This window comes from Bos grunniens, chromosome 22 (genome assembly GCF_055505025.1).
Source record: "Bos grunniens cultivar Pamir isolate PY7600 chromosome 22, Bosgru_T2T1.0, whole genome shotgun sequence".
Classification (NCBI taxonomy): Eukaryota; Metazoa; Chordata; class Mammalia; order Artiodactyla; family Bovidae; genus Bos; species Bos grunniens.
The window spans coordinates 57,595,928-57,619,522 of record NC_141186.1 but is presented as its reverse complement, the minus strand read 5'-3'; the positions used below and the strand labels follow the sequence as shown (position 1 = coordinate 57,619,522).

Here is a 23,595-nt window from a genome sequence, read left to right as displayed (position 1 = left end):
AAATAGAAAATTTAAAAACAAAACAAACAGGTAATACTCAGTGCCTGCTGTAGGTCAGACAGAATGTCAAGTATAGGGCATGGGTACCTCATTTAAACCTCCAAACAACTCCAGTTTACAGATCAAAGAGAGTGTGGTGAGGTTAAGCATGCTAAGGGTTACACCCCTGGGATTCCAGCCTAGGTCTGCCTGATTCCAAAACCCAAGCTTGCCCTGGCCTGCTTCGTGTTTAGACACTCAGGTTTCTAACATTAGGGAGGACATTTCATCCACAGGAAGCACCTCTTCTGAACTTTAAGGTCAAAAGCTCTTCTGCCTTAAACTCTTCAGTAGCCTAGCAGGGTTTTCAAAAAGACTTCAGGACTTTCAGCTTCAGCTCAGAAACATTAAGTTTGATAGTTGTCACTCCTGTCCTTACATGAGAAAGCTGGGCAAACTGAAAGTCAGTGACTCTTCGGACCCCAGAGATCTGAGTTGGCAGGGCCGACTACCACCTAGAAACTTGGAGAGGTAAATGCAGAGGACAGCCAAGATCTGCTTACCTGCAGCAGAAGCCACTGGAACCTCAGCTGGAACACGAGCTGAACGGCTGGAGGCTGAGTGTGGACTAGCATGTGAGTGGCAGCCTGAGGGACACCCTACACTCTCCTAAACATCACCTCCTCCAGGGTTAGTCCTGGGAGGTCTCAAAGGTCCAAGTGATGGCAACATCGAAGACCCACTCAGCAGCTTCCTCTCTCTTCCCGTTGCCCAATTCTGCTACCTTTGGGCAAGACACCTGTGTAAGACAGTTCATTTCATCAACACTGCAGGAATCACTGAACATAAGGGCAGAACTGGAACCCGTATTTATCCCTTGGGAAGACTCCTGGTTTTGTCTGGAGGCCATAACCACACGGGGATCACAGCAGCTGGGGCTGTTTTCTTGTACTCAGAAGTCATTAACGAGAGGACTGGTATTATTAAGGAGATGATCAGATGTTATCTGGTAATTCTTGGTGTGCACAAACACACACACACCCTCAACCGTGAATATCTTGTTATTTTATTTTTTTAAAAAGGTTCCAATACAAGGCCCCAGAGTAGTACATGCAAATCAATGACCCTCCAACTGTCGATGTCGGGTGACCAGCACAATCTACTACCACAGCCTGTGACCTATTAGAGACCAGCCTCTCACCTTGAGTCCCATCACCCATCTATGCCAACGTCCAGCCTCCCACATGGCTCTTGGTGACTCAGGTACATTTTAGTATCTGAACAAAAGAGACACATTGAGCAGCGAGTATAATGAGTAAGTGTCCTTAGTGTATTAGACAAGGGAAAATATAATCAAGGCATAAAAGGGAAAAGCTTCATTTGATGCCCGAATCCCCAGAGTCTCTTCCACACATGATCTGTGTCTAGGGACATCTGGCAACGATGGATCAAGGACTTGCTCATTTTCTGATGCGATGGATGGAGCTGTCTGCACTGAAGGGATGTAGGACGAGTGAAGCACTGACATGAGGGAAGAACTTGAAGTTGTGGTTGTGGTTGTGGTTGCAATTCATAGGCCACTTTTTCCATGGTGCTCCCCCATCCCTGTAAATCCAACATTGTGCCCATCTTTGGGTCTATGAATTCTGGGAAATGGTACAACAGAGGGATAGAGAATTCTGACTCCAGTCATGTCTGTGATTACAGGAGAATGTAGCCATGGAGGAATTCAATCACATCAGAGGGTTTTAGTTTGGTTTAGTATATTCAGTGATTCTTTTTTAAATTTAAAAACATGTTTCTTATAGGTCTGGTTCTCAGTGCTCTTAAGTTACTAACAGATTGCTACCTGCAGCTGATTTCAGGGAAAGGGTATGTTTGCTAAACTAGTCTTAACTGAAACCACCAGCTAACTAAAAGAGATATATTCTCATTAGAAAAATAACTATGAGGGCAAGCAGCACTTGGCTCCGGAACTACCTGCTTTTTGGTGCAGAGAGCTTCCTTCTTCTCGGTCAGAGAGAAAGGACAGACCGAGCAGCGAGAAGCGTGCAGTCATCCTAAGTCCCTCAAGAGTAACAGCATGAAGAGCACTGACCTTGAGGGGGTAAGGACATCTGTAACAGGCAGCATCTAAGATGCCTGACTGCCAGCTTCCCAAAACCATGACAATCAGCAAGGCTGGTAACTGGCTGACCTTAGTAACCCACTCACACTGCTTTATGAACAGGACCCAAACTCAAGAGGTCCTCCACACACGCTCCGCCCACCCACTCCCCACTGCCAGGCTTCTTCATTCGGGAAGGTTCTGTACAGGACCTCTTCATTCAGCCCAAAGAGCCAGCAGGGGCTAAAGAAATGTGAATAGTGTCAACACAAATTCAGATTACTGTTACACCACAGTATCTTTTCAGACATTCCCAAGATCAACAGGGGTCTTCCCAGAATGAGACAAAATAAATTTCAGCCCTTACACCAGTAACCAGGGACCATAAGAGCCAGAGTTAGTTATGGGTATAAAGTGACTAGTGGTGAGTTATTGTTCATTATTTAACCAGCGTAACTGCAGCAACTCTACCCAGAGCTGAGCACACTTGGGTATCTGATGTCAGATGTCAGTTAAGAGTCATGTTCCTGTAAACCTAAGCACCAAAGCGAAATTCACAATTTCCCTTTTTGCCCTTAACTGGTGAAGAGTTCAAGTACTGCGGTTCTACCAGAATGATCCTGGGTTGTGCCTCCTGCAAACATTTTACTTTTATTTATTTTTTTTGGCCACACCACACCCCTTGCAGGATCTTAGTTCCCTGACCAGGGATTAAACCCATGCCCTCAGCAATGAAAGCTCGGAGTCTTAACCACTGGACTGCCAGGGAATTCCCCATTTAATTTCTTACTACTACTAAACGTAGGTGAGAGAGTATCTCACCAGTGCCCACGGTCAGCACAAGATGACCTGCAAGACAAAAAGGCTCATTGACGAGCCTTGGAAGTTATTGTCATTGACCTTCTGACTCAGGGGACTTCAGCTCTTCTGACAAGGTTTTATGAGGGCTTCCTGACCACCATCTCCTAAGCTATAGCCTGGGCCCTTTGAAAAAGCCCAGATCAGAGTAACTGTGCCAAAGCTCTAGAGGACGCTTTCTCCGGGTACAGAAAATTGTCCCAGTGGTCATTCAATTCCACAGAGCAACACTTGGACAGAGACTCTGCTCCCAAAGTATACTACTTCTATCAGCCAAAAAGTTAAAAACTGCTGTTCTCTAAAAAGCTCATGAACAGACTCACAGTGATAACCCTGCACTGGGAGATTAACTTCCTGAAAGAGAGAAAAAAGAACTGAAAGGAAGAGGGCAAGAGACCGTGAGGAAACCTCACCCCCATCACCCCTCTAAAGAGGGGCTTTTCTGGGTCTACACTGTTGCCTCCACAGCGAGACCGTCCCCGGCCATCACACAGGACATGCCCAGGAGGGCAGTGGAAGTCCCAGGCAAAAGAATATAGTCTAATGGGACAGACTTCCGCCAAAACCGAGTAAGATGTAAAGAGCTCTATGCTGTGTGTCTTGGCTAAAGGAAGGGCCCTATAAAAGGCTGCCCTCTAACACTGCAAACTGACCGACACCGGGCAGGAGCGAATGCGGGCACAAGGTGTACACGGAAGCCATTTCTGCCCACGGCCCAACAGAACCGCACTTGTGACACCTCGGCAGTGAAGATTTCACGTCCCTTCTACAGGGAAAACCCAATTATTAAAAAAAATTCAGGAAGAGCAGCAAATGCATGCTGGTTCTCCCTGTTGTCGTTCCCATTTTATTATTCAGCTGTCACAGGAAAAGCTCCCAAGTGTACAGCACCAAATAGCCAATTCCTCCACCCTAACCTTGCAGGCACCTTAAACTCCACCTTCCCCCTCCATGCTCCGCCCCCAGCCCGCCGCCCGGCCAGGTCAGTCGGTGCCCCCCTTCTGTCTGGCCAGGGTGCGCCTCAGCTCCCTCAAGTTCTCGGTCAGCACCTCCACCTCGTCCAGGCGGCCGCACTGCTTGGCGTCGAAGATGTACGCCTTGATGTTGTCGATCTGCTGGAGCAGCAGCTCCTCCTCGATGGGCTCGGCGCCCTCCTGCCCACCGTCGCTCTCCTCCTCAAAGGGGTTGGTGCAGGGGGCCTCCTCGAAGGGGTTGCCAGGGACAGGGGGGGATGCGGGTGTCCGCGGCGGGTGCTCATCTTCCTCCTCGAAGGGGTTGGGGGCGGGGCCGTCTGGCTTAGTGAAGGGATTCCCCGCCACAGCATCCTCTTCATCCTCTTCCTCAAAAGGGTTGTACTCTCTGAGCACACAGGCTGGAGGGCCAAGGGAAGGCTCTGGAGCAGGAGGGTTGGCCGTGTCCTCAGCTGAGGGGCTGGCGAGGTCTTCTTCCTCATCGAAGGGATTCAGGGAGGGCGCCTCACTGCGAGGCGACGCGGTGCTTTGGGGCAGGAACTCCTGGCCCAGGGCTGGGGGCCCAGACCACCCTCGGAAGGGCTCGGGAGCCGAGCTGGGTGGAGAGGTCTTGGTGGCAGTGCCGCTCCGAGCTGGGGAAGAGCCCAGATCCAAAGCGTGAGCGAGGTGCGTGCGTGGCTCCCTGCTCGGCTCCAGCTGAAAAGGCCTGATCTCCCGGAAGTCCAGGGACCGAGTCCGCGTGTGCAGAGAGGCCGCCTGGCCCTGCTCGCGCTCCCGCTCCCGCTCCCGCAGCACCTGCAGCTGTTCCCGCTGCAGGTCCTCCTCCTCGGCCTGCCTGCGGGACAGCGCGATGGCCTTCTCGGTCTGCTGCTGGTCGTACTCGTCCTGCAGCTGGCGCAGGTTCTCCTGCAGCGTGCGCACTTCATCCGTCCGGCCCGCGGCCTTGGCCTGCCGGATAAAGGACGTGATGTTGTGGATCTGCTGCAGGAGGGGGTCCGGGTCCTCGCTCTGCCTCTGGCCTTCCGACAGCGGGAGCCAGCCCTCAGCCTTTCTCAGCGGGGCAGGACCCCTGCGAGGGGGCGCCACCTCCCCATTAGTCGCGCGGGACGCCAGGTCACTCCGCCTCTCCTCAAGCCTCCGCTGGGATTCCAGGGCAGCCTGGGAAGACACCAAAGCCAAAAAGAAACACGGTCACCAGGCCAACAGCCACACTGCCGGCCACCACTGCGGCCACGCCATGCCCATTCCAGTGAGACCCCAATTCCCCACCTCAGGACTATGATATCCAGCTGCTAAAATCAAGCCATGATTTTTCAAAATTAAAATAACAACAGTAAGTTAAGAGGTAAGCGTTCCTCCATCTCACATTCACTGGCTAAACACTTACCTTAAACCTCTGAGGTCTATTACCACTCATCTACACTGGACTCTCACACAATCTTAAACACACATATTATTCTCTGCTTAATACTGCATGTCCCAAAGTGTTCTAAGAACTCCCTGGTGTCTGGGTCATCTGCAGCCTGTACCGCGGGGAGGACTGCCAGTCTCCATGGTATTCTAGACAAGAGAAAATCAGCAGAACCTCTGAAAGAAAAATAGGATCTGGGGGAGAAAAACAGTTACTTTGATTTCTAAAATGCAAGAGGCCAGAACAGAAGGAAAACACAAACCAGAGCGAGTGAGAGGTTCTGACTTAACGACAACCTCATGGGACCTCCTGGGAGCCTGTGGAGGCCTCTGTGCTCATGGAGCCGCGTGGAAGAAGCCGGGTGCCAGCGTCCCCTGCCTCGCTCACCTGCCTCTCCAGGATCCTCTTCTGCTCCATCTCCTGCTTCCTTTTCTGTTTCAGTTCCTCAAACTGCTCTTTGGTTGGCAGTGACATCAGACCAAGCAACTTTTCCTGTAGGGGGTCACGGACAATTTTACACTTAAACCCTTTTCAGGGGGGAAAAAAATGAATCTGAAGTTCCCTAGTGAGAGCCCGCTGAAGCTACGTCACATCGGTCTCAGACAGTCACCCTAACAAGCAGAGCAGGGAAGGACCTAACCCTGAAATCAGGTCCGTGCCAGCTTCCTTATGGAGGGCCAGCCTTTTCATTAGATGATCAACACCAGACATCCCGGTTACTTGCTGTCTCAGTGAGGCCTTTTCCTGCCCTCCCTGTCCATTACCACATCTGTAAGCTACCGTCTGAGCCCCACCCCCATGCCCTCCTTCCATTTCTCCCCAGCACTTTCCACCCTCTTAAACCATATATTCGGTTCTTTCTCATCCATCCCCTCTCTATAATATAAGCTCTATGAGAACGGGAAGGTCTATCAGGACACCCAGCACCTAAAACTGCCTGGGCCGCAGCAGGCACCCACCGACGACTATGGAATACAGTCATCCATCAGAAGCAGGAGGGGCCTCGCTCTGCAGGATGGTGTCAGGTAACTAACCCAACAGCACATGTACATCTCCGTCAGGAGCCGCACAGGCGACTGTGACTCTCACAAGGGCTTTCTGAGGTCGAGACGACTCAGATGCAGCCTCCCAGGTGGAGTGAGCCCTTGAACAATCACCTGTCTCCTCCAGACCAAGAGCCCAGGGAGAGCCCCCAGGAGCTTATCCCAAGGAGAAAATGCTCTGTGCAAGCAGGTCCACCAGGCACTCCTCACAGCAGCGGAGAAATGGGAGCCCATCAGATGCCCAGGGACAGGGGAACAGTTACATAAAGGGTGGTGAGCACACCCAGAGCAGGGTCTATGTCACTTTCTTTTGACATGCAGATTTTTCTCTAGATGTGGCTGACACACGTGTAACCCTAAAGAGCAGTAAGTGTACGAACAGAGAACAAGCAAGCCATGGGCCCCGTCCACCCTCTGAGTGGTGGAGAGTGGCAGCTTTACCTGCACAAACAGTGTGGCCGAGTATCTGATCATCCTCTGCAGCCGCAGCGTGTTCGGATGTGGCGGCGGGTCCTGCTTCATGTCTAAGGTTAAGATCTTCTTACTGCATGAGAACAAACACGTCGCTGTAAGAGGCATGGCCAGCCTCAGAAACACGGGTGAAGAGTCCCCAGTCGCCAGGCTTGCATGCCGGCAAGGTATGACGAGAAATGGGCTCCAGGCTCCCCTGAAACGTCCTTGCAAGTGAAGCCCGTTTCTTACCTGCTGGCTGTACCTGAGGCCCCAAACAAGCACAGGGCGAACGACAAACACCCAGCCACCGAGGGCCATGACCGGTACAGCAGGGGAGCCCTGTGCTTAGTTTAGCATTCTGCTGTCACTGCCTCACAAGCCTCCTTTTTGTATTTATTTCTGTATTTGGCTGCATCAGGTCCTGGTTGCTGCTGCAGGCTCTCGGGTGCGACACACAGACTTCTCTTCAGTTGTGGGGCGAGGGCTCAGTAGTTGCAGTACCCGGGCTTGGCTGCCCCGTGGTGTGTGGAATCTCAGTTCCTCGATCAGGGATTGAACCCACATCGGAAGGCGGATTCCTAACCACGGGACCACCAGGGAAGTCCCTTACAATTCTGAACTGGGATCAAGGACCTGCATTTTCACTTTGCATCTGATCCTGCAACCTCTGTCTTGCATGTCCGGATGGACAAGGGTTCCGCATCTCTGTTTTCTGAATCACAGTACTTCCTATACCGCAAAGGGCTGAGCTAACCCCAACAGCCAATCCACAGTTAAAAACAGTAGCTGGGAAGTCCCTGGTGGTTCAGTAAGACTCGGCCACTTTCACTGCCGCACGCCTGGTTCTGGTCCCTGGTTGGGGAAATAAAATCCCACAAGCCACACAGTGCAGCCAAAAAAAAAAAGCAGTGGTCAAACTGAAGAAAGAGTCTGGACTCCATCCTGGTTCCAGCACTTTCGCTAGCTGGGGTGCACTCTTGCACCTATGAAATGGGGGTGTTAATCTCTACGTCACAGGGTAACTGTGGCAGAACACAAGAGCCACCCTGAGTGGAAGCAGCCCGTGACCGACACACAGCTGACGCCAACCGGCTCCTGTTCCTTTAACAATCATGAACGGTAAACTCCTCAAGCAAGTTACCGAGACGCACTGAGGGCCGGAGCTGGCAGCCCCCTCAGCCTCCTCCTCACACACACCCCCGATCACCAGGACCAGGTAAGCTAGGTCTGCTGGCCGCCCACCACCCGGTAAACCCAGCACATCCTCCACTTAAGCCAACAGGTAGGAACATCACCTAACAGACCTTACCTTAACGCGTCTATTAGCTCATACACTTTCTGCACTTCCACTCGAAGGTCACCAGCATGTTCCAGACTGTAGGTTGTCTCTCCAGCACTAGGGAGAAATAATGCAGATGTTTGATCTAGGTTTCACGGCACTGAATGGAGAGTGTGGTGTAAAAGGACTCTACAGGTTTAAGGCCTCACAGAGAGAGGGATAGTTAATTCTCTTCAAGTCATTTTAGACTCCCCCGCCATGTGGCTCTGCTGGTAAAGAATCCACCTGCAATGCGGAAGACCTGGGTTCAATCCCTGGGTTGGGAAGATCCCCTGGCAAAGGGAAAGGCTACCCACTCCAGTATTCTGGCCTGGCGCATTCCATGGACAGTATAGTCCGTGGGTCGCAAAGAATCAGACACGACTGAGCGACTTTCACTGTCACTTTCATATAATGCAATGCTCGTTCCTTTTCAAAATGTGAGTGTTAATTAACCAGAAGTCGCTTTTAATTTGCTGATGCCGTGGGAAAACCAGTGCCGAGGCCTATGACGGCCAGCTCCTAAGCTCGTTGTCAAAATAAGCAGGACTGACCCTGCTTCAGCCTAACACTTTCCCGGAACGACTTCTGTGCATCTAGGAAGAGGGATGAGTTGCTTACCCCACACCAGAGGAGAAGGCACTTTTCTTTCCTCAAAGACCACCCAGAGAGCAGAGGAGGGGACATCAGAAAAGGCCAGTGGGGGCTTATCAGTCTCAGAGGAACAACGTGGTTATCATGTGGTCTCAGAATTTCATTTACGAGGCTGCCACTCCCACCAGGCAGCTTCCCTGGTGGCTCAGTGGTAAAGAATCTGCCTGCCATGCAGGAGACCTAGATTCGATCCCTGGAGCAAGAGGATCCCCTGGAGAAGGAAATGGCAACCCACTCCAGTATTCTTGCCTGGGAAATCACAGTCCATGGGGTGGAAAAGAGTCAGACATCACTTAGCAACTAAGCGCGCACACACACTCCCACCAGAGTGCTGAATTCCAAGTGCAGTGATGATGGTTTTTCATTTTTATACCCCCAGTAACTAACACATGGGACGAGCTTAAGGTTTCCTGAGAACAGAAGCATTTCACGTGATCTCCCAGCTATTAATCCAGCCTCAGCTATGGCCACTCAGCTCCCTTCCTGAGGCAGCAGCAAGTTAAGTTAAATAAAAGCCCTGCCAGGCTAACCTGGTTTCCCTCTATCGGGCAATCCAGGCTGGAAAAACCCTGGTGTGTTCTGTAATCTACAGACTCAGCAAAGTTGTTTCATCATCTCTAACAGCACAGTTTGCAAAAAGAACATCAGACCAGAACCAAGAGGACTTGTACTTTGTCTCGATATCACCAAGTCATGTGGAAGATAACAGGGCTGGCCTAAATCTGGAATCGCTGCCCTGGTCTCAGTCACATCAACCCACTGTGTTATCCTCGGGGCAGCCGTCAGGCCCGGCTTCGTTATCTTGTGTGTTACTTGTTCGCTTGTCACGGTCTGCACTCCCGTGATAATGGCGCTGTCTTCGCTGTGCACTGCTACAGCCCCAGCGCTCAGAAGAGTGCTTGGCACCCAACGCGTGCTTGATAAACACCCACTGAATGACTGAGTGACAGACTGAGACGCACGTACTGAAGCTCTGCAGAACTGGTCTTGGGAGGAAGAGTTAACACACCTGGAGACGTTCTCAGCAACGGTAGCTCCCCTCTGGCTAGAGGAGAGCCCACGGACCCACAGTGGTGTCGAAGGCACAAAGCAAAAACCCCACAGGACTCTGGGAGAGGAGGCCCTCGGGTGACAACGTCCTGAGGAAAGGGCTGGACGCCAGCGCACTGCCCGGAACACCAGCTGACGCTGCTGGCGTCCAGGTAGAAGGTAGGCCCACTCTAATTTTAAACCCGTGGGCAGGGGTGGGAGGAGGGCGCGTTGAGTCCAGTGAGTTCCAGGGAGGAATGGAGCAGGCAGCAGACGCTCCCAGTCAAGGACTCTCCATTCCAGGGAGGTTTACGCTTCTTTGCAGCTGCTCACAGGAGGGCAGTGTGATCCACTGAGTGAAGTGACTGCTGAGTGAACTGCAGGCAGAGAAGGGACTGTGTCCTTTCCCTGCTCTCCTTCAGAGCCAGTGGTCTCGGGCAAGAAGTGGAGAGAGGGGGACCGGGACCCAGGAGGCGCAGATACACGGGGGTAGTCGGGACAGTGGGGCTGAGAGGGCTCAAGAAACAGGGCTCCCTGCGCTTCCACCGTCTGCTGGCAGGGCTGCGGCGTCTAGCTGTGAGGACTGAGGGGAAAGGGGGCAGGCCCTACATATTCAGCTACTGAAGAAGTGACCAAAATGCCAGAAAACAGTCACCACTGAGTCAGTAAAACAGAGAGGAAGAGCTTACTTTAACGATGCTGCCATCTTGATGTATTCTGGAGCTTTTTGGTCAACTTTCTCCATGCAAAGCCGTAATTTCTAAGAACAAAAGAGAAGAAGTAGGTTGTGTCTCAAGATACAGAAAAGGCAACACAAAGGTTGTGTGGAATCAGTGGAGATGTATATAAAATGTGCAGTTTTCCAAATTAAAAAAAAATGCAGAGAGTGGCTTTTAGTTTTGTTCTGTTCATTGTTACCATTTTCCTGATTTACAGACCTACTCTACAAGGAAATCTTGTAGGAAGGAAAGAAGGGTGAACTTTGGCCAGATGTTTTTAAGAGGAGCAAGGCCCTCCAGGACACATGTCACGTGAGCTCGCCAAGGTAGCAAAAGAGATCAGTTGCTATGGCCTTTACCTGCCAGGTGATGCCGGGCACCATGCAAGGCATTGCCAGGGCTCACTTCAAAAAAGAAGGAAACCAAAAGCTCGGCGGCTGCTTATAGAAATTATCAGATCGTGAGCTCCGTGTAACAATGGACAACGGCTACGTCTGCAGCTCAGCAAGGCTTCACTGACACCATTTCTAGCAGTCTGACTATTCTCATGGTGGTTCCGGAAACACAGCCTCTGGGACCTGCACAACTGCTAACAGTGACCATTCAGTGACGACCAGACAAAAACTCCCTCCTCCCCATCCGGCTTTGCACCAACTGCTTCCTTCCGCGCCTCCCCGTTTCCTATCACCTCCTTGCCCAACACCCTCCTGGCTCATCCTTCTCAGCCTACGGGCCTCATCCGGGTTAGGAGGCAGAGTCAAGCTCACCCCCAGTCTGACTCTAAACCGCAGGCTCTGGCCACACTCTGCTCCTGTAACGTAGCAGCTACTCAAGGCACTGCAGGGTCGCCGGTGGTAACCAGAGCTGAGGCATCTGAAGGGACTCAAAAGAGGAAGCTCTATGCCTCAGGGAAGTTTCTCAAACTCCCAAGTGAGTGTCCAGGACCCTTCTGGTCCACAATTCACCACCAGCTCCTGCTCCCACTCTGACCCACAGAACCTGTCCACACCACCACATGGCAACCAGCCTTCCTCCCAGGACCCTTCTGGTCCACAATTCACCACCAGCTCCTGCTCCCACTCTGACCCACAGAACCTGTCCACACCACCACATGGCAACCAGCCTTCCTCCCAGGACCCTTCTGGTCCACAATTCACCACCAGCTCCTGCTCCCACTCTGACCCACAGAACCTGTCCACACCACCACATGGCAACCAGCCTTCCTTCTCTTGCCCCTGGGCCACCGAAAGCACCAACCTCCAACTCTCAGGCGGGCAGGGAAGGGCAAGGAAGCAAGTTTGTTGCAACACACCCAGTGACTCTGCGACTCACTCAGGGCCCTAGCTAGTGCCCACTGGCAGAAACTAAAAATAACTGAAAGGAACGATTTCCCAAAGCATTCTTCAAAATCTGCGGGCGTGCACATGACGAACAGCCCGGCCTCTCGAATGGGACTCAAGCCGGTCCAGGAGTCACCTCGTAGAGCCTCACGATGTCGGGCGTGCGCTCCTTCTCGTCGATCTGCTGCTCCCTCTTGAGCAGCGTGTCCTTGCAGTGTGTGCAGCAGCGGATCCGGTCGTCATCCTTCTCGTCCAGGACGGAGCTCACGCTGCTCACGCTGCTGATGCTGCCCCGGCGGGAGCCGTGGACGCTGTTGGGTGACTGGCTGGGGCTGGTGTGAGCACTCAGGGAGTCCTTGCTGGCACTGGTGAGCTTGTCTGTAAAGAACACAGGTGGGCAGTAGTGAACTCCACAGGTGGGGAGCTGATGCTGCCCCGGGCAAGAGGCACCCACACCTCTGCCTGTCGGGACTCAGGCTCTGTGGTAGGCTGGATGCCCAGTGCCTCCAGGAGAGAGCCAGGAGCCAAGGACAATCTGTCCTTGAAGCTCTGAGGCTCATCCCAATCTGGCCTTACCGCCTCCTGCCCTGCTCCAGCTGCCCGGACACACCCAGGCTCTCCCTAGGACCGTCCCCCGCAGCATTTCCCCATGCCCAAAGCCCAACTGTTACCCCTGCCAAAGCTCAGCTCAAATGGCACATCCTCCAGGAAGCCTTCCCCAATTCCTTGAGGCAAAAACCATTTGCCCACCTATCAGTTCCCACCACGTCGCTCCTCCTGGGGCACTTCCCACTTGTTCCATGTGATGACAGCTCTATGCACAGCCCAGAGCTGCCCAAGCAGTTGTGATTCCGAGGGCACAAACTGTCTCATTCATCGCTGCATCCCTATGGGTTTGTTCCAATAGGGCTACCACACAGCAGCTGCCCAGTAAATATCAATCAGCCCAAGAGAAGGAAGGTGAAGAGTGTCCCCAAACCATAGCTCAGCTGAGAAAGGGAGTTGTCTCAGGGAGAGAGGGAACTTACCAAGGTGACACATGCCCACTGGACACCAGAGCCCCACCCAGGAAACATCTGCCCCATCCCACGTTACCCAGACGCCCTGCACCCAACAACATGTGCAGAGTCAGCGCAACTCTGCAGGGTTGCAAAACCCCCCACATCCCAGAGTCAGCCAGAATGCCTTGAGAGCATCCCCAGCAACTTTTCACCAGCTGAGAGTCAAAGTCCTGGGCCACTGGGTTCCTCCTGCCCTGGAGGAATGGACGATGCTGACAGACCACACGTGGGCAAACAACCAACAGTGAGCCAAGTCCGCTGGTTTTGTATGTGGCCCTCAAGCTACCTATGGTTTGCACACTTCAAAAAGGCTGTGTAATAAAGAGGAAATGTCACAGAGACAGGATGTGAGCCACAAAGCCTGAAGTGCTCACTATCTGGTCTCTCATGGGAAACGCTGGTCACCTCTAGCACAGACCATTGCCCCCGTGGGCCTGGCGCAGGGCTGAGGCTGCAGTGGGCCTAAGGGATCAATAGTAAAAGAATGAAGGTCCCATGGGCCATACACTGAAACACAAAGCCCCCCCAGCCCCCCAGTGGGGGCTGGTCTCGATGGAGGTCAGGGTCCAGGCCGCCTCCACGTCACCTACTTGCCAAGGGAAGGCTGATAAGCTCCATGCACTTCTTGCACATGATAGACCCGCAGAGGCGGCAGTGGTGGCGGCGGTTACGGATGCTGAACTTATTCCCACAGTCCGGACAGAAAGGGACATCCTGGTCGTTGACCCAAGGCACCACGGACTTTTCTATTGCTGTGGGAAGAACAAGACAAAAACCAATCACACACAAAGGGAGGCCGTCTTAAAAAAAGAGATCGGGTCAGGATGAACGATAAAGAACAGAAGGAATGTGAGCAAAGTTCTAGAGTTACCTCGGATCTTCGCAGACTCAGTATTTGTTCTGTCAAACGCAGTCAGCTGACAAGGAGAAAAAAAGGTCAAAAGGAATGAATCTGGTGGTGGATACACTGTCTACAGGCGGAGGCATCGAGTGGGAAGGAGCACACGGGCAGTACTCAAGTCTTATGTCATCTCCAACCCCACGATGTCACAAACAACTTCACGGGGACAGACTATTAGCTTTGCATCCAGAAGGCACTCGCCTTCCCATGACCCTTTCCAGTCTGAATGCCGGCTGCCCAGGGAAGCAATAGCCAGGGGCAGGCAAGGACACGGTAGGGTGGCTACCGCGAGCAAGGGGGGACCCCTGATTCTCCACAGCCCTCCTGGACAATGAAAGCGGACACAAGATTCCTGCCCCACGACGTGCACGCAGAGAGCTGAACCCGTAGTGCTGCCGTGCGGGCCTATCTCACAGCCCAGCGGATATGCATCGGGCGTTTCCAGGGCTGATGTAAAAGAGAGCAGTCATGGTACTCAAGACTCACTCTTAAACCAACCACAGGACAAGAGGTTCCCACCCCATATGCTGGTCCTGGTGGGCACTCCTCCCGCGTCTGGCTCCCAGCCTGCTGCCATCACAAGGTATCACCCACTCTACCCCTTCGCGTGACGGTGCCTGGGACCCCCCAAATAAGGACAGGATCTGAAGGCAGAAGGGCTGCCAGGCAGTCAAGTGGGCTTCACAGGAAGGAAAAGGGAAGCTAGGTATGTGGCCAGTCATCGACTCGGGCTGCTACCCTCAGTAAAACCAGCCCAGGCTAGAACCGTGCACCACATCCTCAGCACCACTGTACGTGGGGTGTTTTCCTGCCAGCGTCAGACACACACGATAGATTTAAGGTGACACACACGCTGCAGAAATGTAAATTTCCCTTCAAAGAATTTATACTTGCAGAAAAAAAACGTGTTTTAAAACAAAAAAATTTACCTTCTCTAACCTGATTATTAATTTATTGACTTCAACGACATAGTGGTCAATTCTGGCAGCTCGGTGTTTTTTGAAGTCAGAAAGATGGCTTCGCATAGCACCTAGAAGGAAGGGAGGAGTCAACATAAATGAATTGTCATTTCCCTGAGGGAGCCTCCCTACCCTGAATTTCAAAAGCAAGCCCAAAATCTAGGATTTTAGAGTCTTAATAAAAATTTAAAAACTAGAAAAGCAAACGGAAGGAAGTTTGCTAAAATGATAACTATGGTCACCTTGGGGCCGCAAAGTACATTAAGAAAGACCTCAAGGACAGAGCCTGGGCTCTGGAACCAGCCTGTGCTCAATTCTGCCACACACTGTGTGACCTTGGACAAGTTCCTTAACATCTCTGTAACATGGAGTACTCAGCTATAAAATGGGGAAAACAGGAATAGCTACCGCACAGTGCTGTTATCCAGATTAAAGAAGTTAAATTTATAAAACCCTTAGAACACTGCCCGGCATGTGAACTTTTGTTAAAGAAGAAGGAAATAACATTATGGGCCTTTTTTTTAATCTTAAACTTTTCTATACTTTTCACAGTTGGTACAATATGGCTTTTTCATCAGAATGAACACAAGCCTTCTCTAAACAGCCCCCAACATACAAATGCTAGGAGACGCCTTTGTGGGGCTAGTTCAACCGATAGCATCCTCAGTCCAGCAGCCAAGACCTAGGACAATCCTCATACAGATGGAACCAAGTAGCCTTTTGTCTCAGAGCATCTGGAAGAGCTCCTGCTCAATCTCTCACCGCTTCTGAAAGCCGGCCCTGACCCCAACCCCTCCCAGCACTCAATTCATTTCTTCCTCCCAAAGACGGCTTGTTCATGTAGGTACTTTACTGTACCTAGATCTTTATACTAGATTCTTAACCATCTATTATTCTCTTCTTCCTAGCCATAATGTTAACATCTAATTAAAATTTAGTTTCAAATTTTTAGGAGTGTTAATAAGCATTAACTCTGAAAATCTGCCATTCTCTTGACCTTTTGCAATTTGTGCCTTCCTTCAGTTGTTAAATCAGGGAAGTTAACTGGAACATCACCTTGAAAAATTTAACACTGGCAATCATGAAATAAGTTATCAAAAAACTCATAAGAGGTCATACACTTAAAATGTCTCCTTCATGTTTTTAATTGTGTTTCATATGTAACAAATAAGTATATGCATATAGTCTTATTTCTGTTTTCTCCTGCCATGATGAAAGTAAAACGTTGCCACTCTGTAATATGTTAGCCACTGGCCACACATGGAGACTGAGCTCTTAAAATGTGACTGGTGTGTGGTCGTGGAACTGACTTTGACTTTTAAATCTTATTTAACTTTAAATGGAATGGGCATCACTATCCTTTCCACCTCACATGGCTTTTATGAAAGGTGAACAAGATAATGAGTATCAAAGTATAGTAAAGTAGTACATGACTCCCCTAGCAATTGGTGGTTAAGACACCACATCCAATGCAGGGGTTGTGGCTTCAATCCCTGGTCAGGGAATTAAGATCCCACATGGCACGTGGCTCAGCCAAAAAGCAAACAAAGTATAACAAAGTACTACCAAAAAAAAATCATTATTTATCCATCACATGGATAGACAGTATTAATGATCACTAACGTTCAACAGTTAAAGGACATGGAAGATTAGTTCAGCTCCATGTGGCATGATCTTTTTGGTAAAAGCTTCACTGAGTTATCATTCAAATACATACAATTCACCATTTACAGCATACAAAATCAGTGGGTTCTAGTTTACTGACAGGCTTGTGCAACCATCACCAAAACAATTTTAGATTACTTCCATTACCCTCAAAAGATGATAACTCGGAAAGCAAGTAGATGATACCATAATTACACACTTCAGAAAATTAAGCTGCATGAACCGGTGGTTTTCAGTAGGCAGGTAGCATCTATATGAGAAGAGACAGTGGACTGTGTCCGGACTGATGTCCAGAGACTCGGACTCCTATTTCAGTTCTGCAGCGCCCCAGCTGTCTGACCCTGGGCAGGTCCCCATGGAGTTCAGCAACAATTAAATGAGAGTCCACATGTAAAGATTTAACTCGGTGCCTAACGCCGCAATGCTTTGTGTTTGAATGCCCAGCTCATCCTTGTTGGTTATCTCACCCCTGCTGCTGCTGCTGCTGCTGCTGAGTCGCTTCAGTCGTGTCCGACTCTGTGCGACCCCAGAGACGGCAGCCCACCGGGCTCCGCTGTCCCTGGGATTCTCCAGGCAAGAACACTGGAGTGGGTTGCCATTTCCTTCTCCAATGCATGAAAGTGAAAAGTGAAAGTGAAGTCGCTCAGTCGTGTCCGACCCTCAGCGACCCCATGGACTGCAGCCTTCCAGGCTCCTCCATCCATGGGATTTTCCAGGCAAGAGTACTGGAGTGGGGTGCCATTACCTTCTCTGTATCTCCTCCCACTAGGACACAAAGGTCATGGGATGCTTACAACCATGCAGGTTTACTGGTGTCTCTTCAGCCAACTCTGAAAACATACAGACGCTCAATAATGAATGAATGAATGAAAAGCATTTCTTACCAAGCTCCTGGGGTTCCCACATGTAAGGATCGACCCCTCCATAGCTGAAAGACTCGTATCCTTGGGTGCCTGATTCAGCTCGATCATCTCCTTCCCGTTTCAACAGCCTGTTCTTTGCTTTCCTAGCCTTCTGGACAAGACCTTAAAAAATGGAACAAACGCCATATGAATCCATGAAGAATACCAGTGGAGTGTTGAGGTGCTACAGGAAGAGCACTCAGATTTCCCCCATCAACAGGCTCCCAGTGCATTTCATGAATTCTCCTGTACCAGGGTTCTTTCATTCTCCAAGGACAGAAGCAGTAGGAGGGAAGGAGGCAAACTTCTAGGACCACTGTCCCAATCCCATCCTCCAGCCCGTATCATTATAGGGATCTTCTCGTTTAAAAAAAATAATTGATTTAAATCAATTATGAAGTTAAGGGGAGACTCAATGGCAGGCTGAGGAACATAAGCAAACCCTACCAGAAAATTGGTTCTGAGGTAAAGACTCTTGGATTCAAAGACCTGGACAAATACTATGAAAGATCTGTACATGCTGGACGTGTAGTACAGAAAGGAACCCCTGGGTCTCGGGTCCCGTAAGAAAGCTGCAGATGGTGATTTCAGCAGTACTGTTATGGTTAAGTCTAGTCTACAATCTTAGGGCTGCAAAACAGACTTCAGATAAAATTCAAGAACTTCAAGGACAGTTAATAGTTGGAGGCCAAGGAAGGACATACAAGGAACCATGTGCTCCTATGAGGACAAAAACGCCCAGTCCAGAGTTTGAAAGGTAGAGGGAGGGCTAGCCAGCAGGGGCATGAGGACACTACAGAGAGCATCGTCTCCCCCCCAAGTCACTCCCTAGCCTTGGGTCTTGCCTCCCAGATTCCAGCAAGACAAATGGAATCAGAATCTGTATGAACACCAGAGTGGCTCCCAGATTTTAAGTTTCCCAAATAAGAGGCTGATTAAGAGGAACAGAGAGAATCAGGAAAGATAATTCAACTGACAGCCCTTGTGTCCTGAAAAGGCTCTGGTAAAAAAAAAACAAAATGCATTTCAGACAAGGCACATGTCCTCAATTCAAGATGGACCAGGCAATGAACCCTTCCTGAAAGGTTTTGTATGGCTTTGGGGCAGAAGGCAGCTACAAAGGAAGCCTAGAACCCACTGTGTAGCACAGAGAACTCTACTCAATGCTCTGTGGTGACCTAACCAGGAAGAAAATTCAAAAAGAGGGGGATGTTTGCCTACGTATAGCTGATTCACTTTGCTGTACAGCAGAAACTAACACAACATTGTAAAGCAACTGTACTGCAATAAAAATTAAAAACAAGAAGGAAAGAAAACAGTCCCCCCAAAAGATCAAAAATAAATAAATAAAATAATTTTAAAAATAAATAAAGTAAGCTTAGTGAAGGCACCAGGAGGACCATGGGCTGTAGACACAGTGTCCCTCTGATGCCAGATATTGGGAGTTAGGAGAGAAAACAGCCCAAAACCTGCCCTTGAAGGGATGGTGAGGCTACTTTTAAGAGGCTATGTTGGAGTTAGAACCAAAGCTTAAGTCAACCAAAGAAGGTTCCTCTTGTAGCCTTCCATTGTGACCAATGCTAAACGGAAAATGAGAAACGCCCTCCCTAATAAAAGCAGGCTTTCGTGCTCGCAGCCTGGCCCCTTAGCTGGCATCATCTTTGAGAGTTCTTTCCAGTCCCAGGTTTTCCAAGCACCCACAAGTCAAGTAAAGGAAGCAGGAGGAAGGAGCAAGGAACTCCACGTGGAGATGTAGTTTCCAGTATCTGATCAGCCCACAGCATTTCAGCTCAGTACCACGTTTCTCTTTTCCATTAGTTGAGAAGAAAGCCCAAGTCTTGACTTCTTGCAAATGTTTTGTGATTATGAGCCAGATGAAAGGAGAGGGGCCTAAAATCTAGGTGTCTGATTCATTTTGCCCATCTTCCCTTCACAGCCAAAGCTGACAAGAAATCCACTGTCTCTCAAAGGAGGCAGAAACACAAAAGCAGAGAGAAACACTGACAGAAAAGAGGAACTAAATTTGATAACTTCCAGTCTCTCTCTAGCCAGGATTCATGATCAACCCTCACTTCCTTTCAGACGGAAACAAAAGGTCCTGTATCTATTCTTTCAATAATCTTACACATTTTCCCTAATAGAAGCGCAGTCGTCCCAGCAATGTGAAGACACCACTCTCTAACCTCTCTAGCCACTAGTGCCAAAGCCTTAGCAGAATCCCAGTATACGACCCAGTCCAGCTGACACCATGACTGGGTGTTCACGGAAAACCACGGAGCCCCTCAGTTGTCCCAAGGCCACTTAGACAAGCAGTTCATTTGTTTGCTAGTTTTCCAGCTGCAGTGTTTGCTGTGATCGGAATACAGGGCCTCACCTCCGCTGTGATGCCACGGGCAGAGCATGGAAGACACGGGGCCAAGGCCTAGTTCTGTCAATCCCTGCGTGACCTTGGAGAAGTCACTGTACATCTCAGAGTCTTGCTGTTTCTCTGTAAAATGAGATCAACCACCTTCCTGCAGGGTTGTTGGGAGAGTATGTGAAAGAACACACATTTCTCTCTTGTTCTTTCTTCTCTTTCATCTCCTAAGAGCCTCCTAAGAGGCTGCTCCAGACTCTGCAGCCAGAAGCCACCTCGTCCACTGTAGCCCTCAGGATTCTGAAATGTTCAGCTGTCATATTTTTTGTCAGAGGTTATAAGTAGTAATGCTTTCAACAACTTTTTTTCTGAACTGAAAAGTGAGACAGGGAGTGAGATTATTTTGATTACAGGGGGCGTGTGACTCACATGTGCGGAGGCCAAAATCCACTTAGGAATACATGGATCACTCCTTTCTCTCCCACCCGACAAAGTTGTGAATACGGCATCAGACCTTTTTAATTTCATTGCCTTCAGAAGTGTGGCCAGCACTTAACTGAATCACTAGGAAAGAGCGTTCCAGAGCACCAGCATCGTACTTAGGGGTTAGAGTCTGAAGTCTAGGAAATGAATACTCTGAACAGCAAAAATTACCTTCAAAAATTCTTTTTACAACCCTTTAGGACCTGAGGGTCCTTGGAAGCTCACCAAGTTTGGAAACTTGGAAGACATCAAGTTTCACCTCTGTGGGTTTTCCTCCTTACATTTCAACCATACCTTCCTTTTCCTGCGCTGCAGAGAGCAAGGTGCAGTGAAGGAATTAAGGATGGCAGGAAAGCCTGAATCTGTGACAGGTAAACGGGTGTACAATGTGCCTCCGCTTACATAGCAAAGGAAAGGAATTCCACCCCAAAACCCTCTGGCACTGGCAGTTGGATAATTCAAATAGGCTAGAAGAGACAGCAGAGAACAGTAATTACACTTACTGGGTTCAGAGCCAGGCTCCACCTCACTGTGCAGCTTCACATTATATGTGAAGCCTCACTGTGTAGGCATTATCTCGGCGTTTCATGTGTGTGTCTGGAATCCTCATCAGAAAGATGGGGCTCATTGACAATACAGTTATGGTGAGAATTCAATGAAATTGATGCAGGAGAGTGTTTTTAATACTGCCTGCTAAAAAACCTGGAAATGGCACCCCACTCCAGTACCCTTGCCTGGAAAATCCCATGGATGGGGGAGCCTGGTAGGCCTACAGTTCACGGGGTCACAAAGAGTCGGACACGACTGAGCGACTGAACTGAACTGAACATGGAAAACACTAGAAACATGTTCTCTATTGTTATTATTAACTTACTCTTAGTTATCGTGTGATGGTGGTGTCAACTACAAACTGGCACTTACCAAGAGCACTGCCAACAACTGAACAACAAAGCGTGTGCCACCTGCCTCTGGAGACTGAACCCCACGCTGCTCTAGCTGCTGACCTTCAGCAACCCCTGAGGGAGTTCAGGGTGGAGGGAGGTGCTCTGCGCTCCAGAGAATCTGGTGGGACAGCTCTTTAGATAGTTGGGTGTTTTTAGGAACAGATTTTATGATCTCAATCCTTGGATCTCCTCATATCTAGAGAAGCACTAAATCCCTTCATGGTGACATCAGACCCTCATGACTAACAAAAAACCTGTTGTAAATTGAGTGCTTCATGGTATTGAACTCCCCCTTCACCAAAACCTTATATATTGACTCTCCCCCACTTCTGCTTTGGAGCAGTCTCTCAGAGCTATCTGAGATGCTGCCTCCAGAGCTGCAGTCCTCATTTTGCCCCAAATAAAACTTAACTCACAACTCTCAACTTGTACATCTTTTTTTAGTCCACAGTGGCATCCATGGGAGCTGATAAAAACCATCCCATGAGTTAAAGCTCCAAATGACAGAACAGGATAAGCAGGAAATCCTAGCCTCTTACTTTTAATTTGCCCTTTGACATCACGGTCTTCCCCGGAGTGCTCTTCCTCATAATGTGACTGCAGCTGATAGAAAGACTGCAGGTCCTTCAGGCACAAAGGGCAAAGGAAGCCCTCTCTCACTTCTCCTGGGTCATCCAGAGACGCCATGGGGTGTCTCTCTCAACCCCCAAAACGCAGGGGCCTCATGCCAAGAGTCAGCTGGATTCCTCCACAAGAGACAAGGGATCCCACAGCATTAGCTTAGACAAGGGATCAAGCAGCACCCAGACGATGGGGAAGTGGCATCATGGTCCCAGATGAGGTGTCCTCTCTGGAGCAGAAGTCCTGCGAAAGGAAAAAAGAAAAGGGAGGGGGGAACAAATTCAGGCAAATTAGCAGCAACTGAGAACTTTCCTTGTTCTTTTCACAATTCAAGATGGGTACTTAATGTTTTCCAGTGCAAGCCTGAGAATACAAACTGCTTTCCCAAATCCTTAGACGGAAACCTAAAACTTTGTAAGCTGAGACCATCACTGGACAACAACTCAATGAAGGGGGAAGCACAGACTCCTGAAGATAAGAAAGGAAAATACAACATCAAAAGGGTCAATTCTCTAACATTTATTCCAACTTCATAATGTGCATGCCATGTCTGAAGTAGTTCTCAACAAGCAGAAGTTTTTACTTGACTCTCTTTCCCTTGACCATTTATTCAACTACATATATGGAGTTTTTGCATCTGTATCAGAAATGCACTGATGTTAAAGGGATGGCATCTATCCTACAAACCAAACAAAAATGTCAACTTCAGTCTAAGGAGCAGCATTAGAAACTTGAGTGATCAGAAAGAAAAATCTACTTTGATCGCCTCAAACTGAAAATAACACAAATATTTATCAAAAAAAAGAAAAATATATTTTGTGTCTTATTTTGTACGGTACTTGTTCATAAACTTACTAGACTTCATAAACCAGCAAACCTAACATTCTCCCTGCCTCAAAAATAAAAGAACCCAGTGCTTAAACAATTCAGAGTTTAATAAGTTACATTTTCAGTTTTATCCAGGCTGGACACAGTCACTTTCAATGTCAACCTGAAAAGACTCCCAGCCACAGGGAAAAACGTAGGCAAAACCATTCCACCAAAGCCAGAAAAGCTTCTCAAGAATCTGAGGCCACAAACGAGGGTGGAGAGTGAGCAGGAACGTGTGAACCTCAGCTTTGAGCTGCCGATGGACCCGCTTACAGGCCACTGAGGAGGGACTGCCCAGTCATCAAAGCCAAGCGGGGTCGGTGACCCAGGAAATAAACAAATGAAACACGAGGTTCCTGTTTTCTTCCTCCAGTGAAAAAGCCCGATGATTACATACAATCACAGCTCAGCCCCTTCCACAGACAGCCGCTGAAAGAACAAGCAGTTCCTAGCCAGAGGATCACCCGAGCCTCCTCTCTTCCCACTCACCCAACCAGCCGCAAATCCAACACACACTCCCGAAATCTCAAGGCACCCTCACGTCCTCGAAAAAGCACTGCTCAGGGTGTTCTGTCCCTGGCACCTCTCCTCACAGCACTAACCTCAATTTGTAATCACAGGTACACAAAGCGACGAAAACCCACAGCCTGTGAGCTGTGTGAGGGCAGAGGCCACGTCCATGTTCCTACCACCACACCCGCAGGTCAGTGCCCGGCACCAACCTCCGATGATCCCAATAACGCTCCGGGAGGGAATGAATGAATGAACGAACTCTTAAGATCACGTAACCAAACACCCACTACAAACCACCTAGCTGCGCCCCAGGTCCACAACACAAGCGAGACTCTCATACCCGAAATCCTGTCCGAAATCCAAATAAGGCCCACGGTTCCTGCAACTCCTCGTCCAGCGCGAGCGCCGCCGGCCGCTCGCCGCAGCCTGGGACCACGC

General features: G+C 49.7%; 2 protein-coding genes across 4 annotated transcripts in view; both read right to left on the bottom strand.

The window, feature by feature from the left end:
- Window positions 1–1,024: 1,024 nt before the first annotated feature.
- On the bottom strand, window positions 1,025–21,840 carry RBSN (rabenosyn, RAB effector). 3 transcript variants are annotated; one of them, XM_086368742.1, is made up of 12 exons: window positions 21,693–21,840; window positions 19,745–19,858; window positions 17,353–17,493; window positions 14,774–14,874; window positions 13,815–13,860; window positions 13,534–13,695; window positions 12,019–12,260; window positions 10,513–10,583; window positions 8,132–8,218; window positions 6,811–6,913; window positions 5,714–5,818; window positions 1,025–5,073 (listed from the first exon to the last, which is right to left on the bottom strand). In XM_086368742.1, the coding sequence occupies exons 1-12, from the start codon at window positions 21,838–21,840 to the stop codon at window positions 3,928–3,930; spliced, it is 2,466 nt and encodes an 821-aa protein (XP_086224868.1). In that variant the 3' UTR covers window positions 1,025–3,927. The 3 variants fall into 3 exon arrangements, with proteins under 3 accessions (XP_086224868.1, XP_086224869.1, XP_086224870.1); XM_086368743.1 differs by lacking the exon at window positions 19,745–19,858; XM_086368744.1 differs by lacking the exon at window positions 19,745–19,858 and having other exon boundaries at window positions 14,784–14,874; window positions 21,693–21,762.
- LOC147348714 (phosphatidate cytidylyltransferase, mitochondrial-like) overlaps window positions 21,679–23,595 on the bottom strand; it is a 49,952-nt gene continuing 48,035 nt past the window's right edge. Inside the window, exon 4 of the mRNA XM_086368763.1 lies at window positions 21,679–22,017. Coding sequence (XP_086224889.1) covers window positions 21,946–22,017 — 72 coding nt within the window. The 3' untranslated portion in view covers window positions 21,679–21,945. The remainder of the gene's footprint in view (window positions 22,018–23,595) is intronic.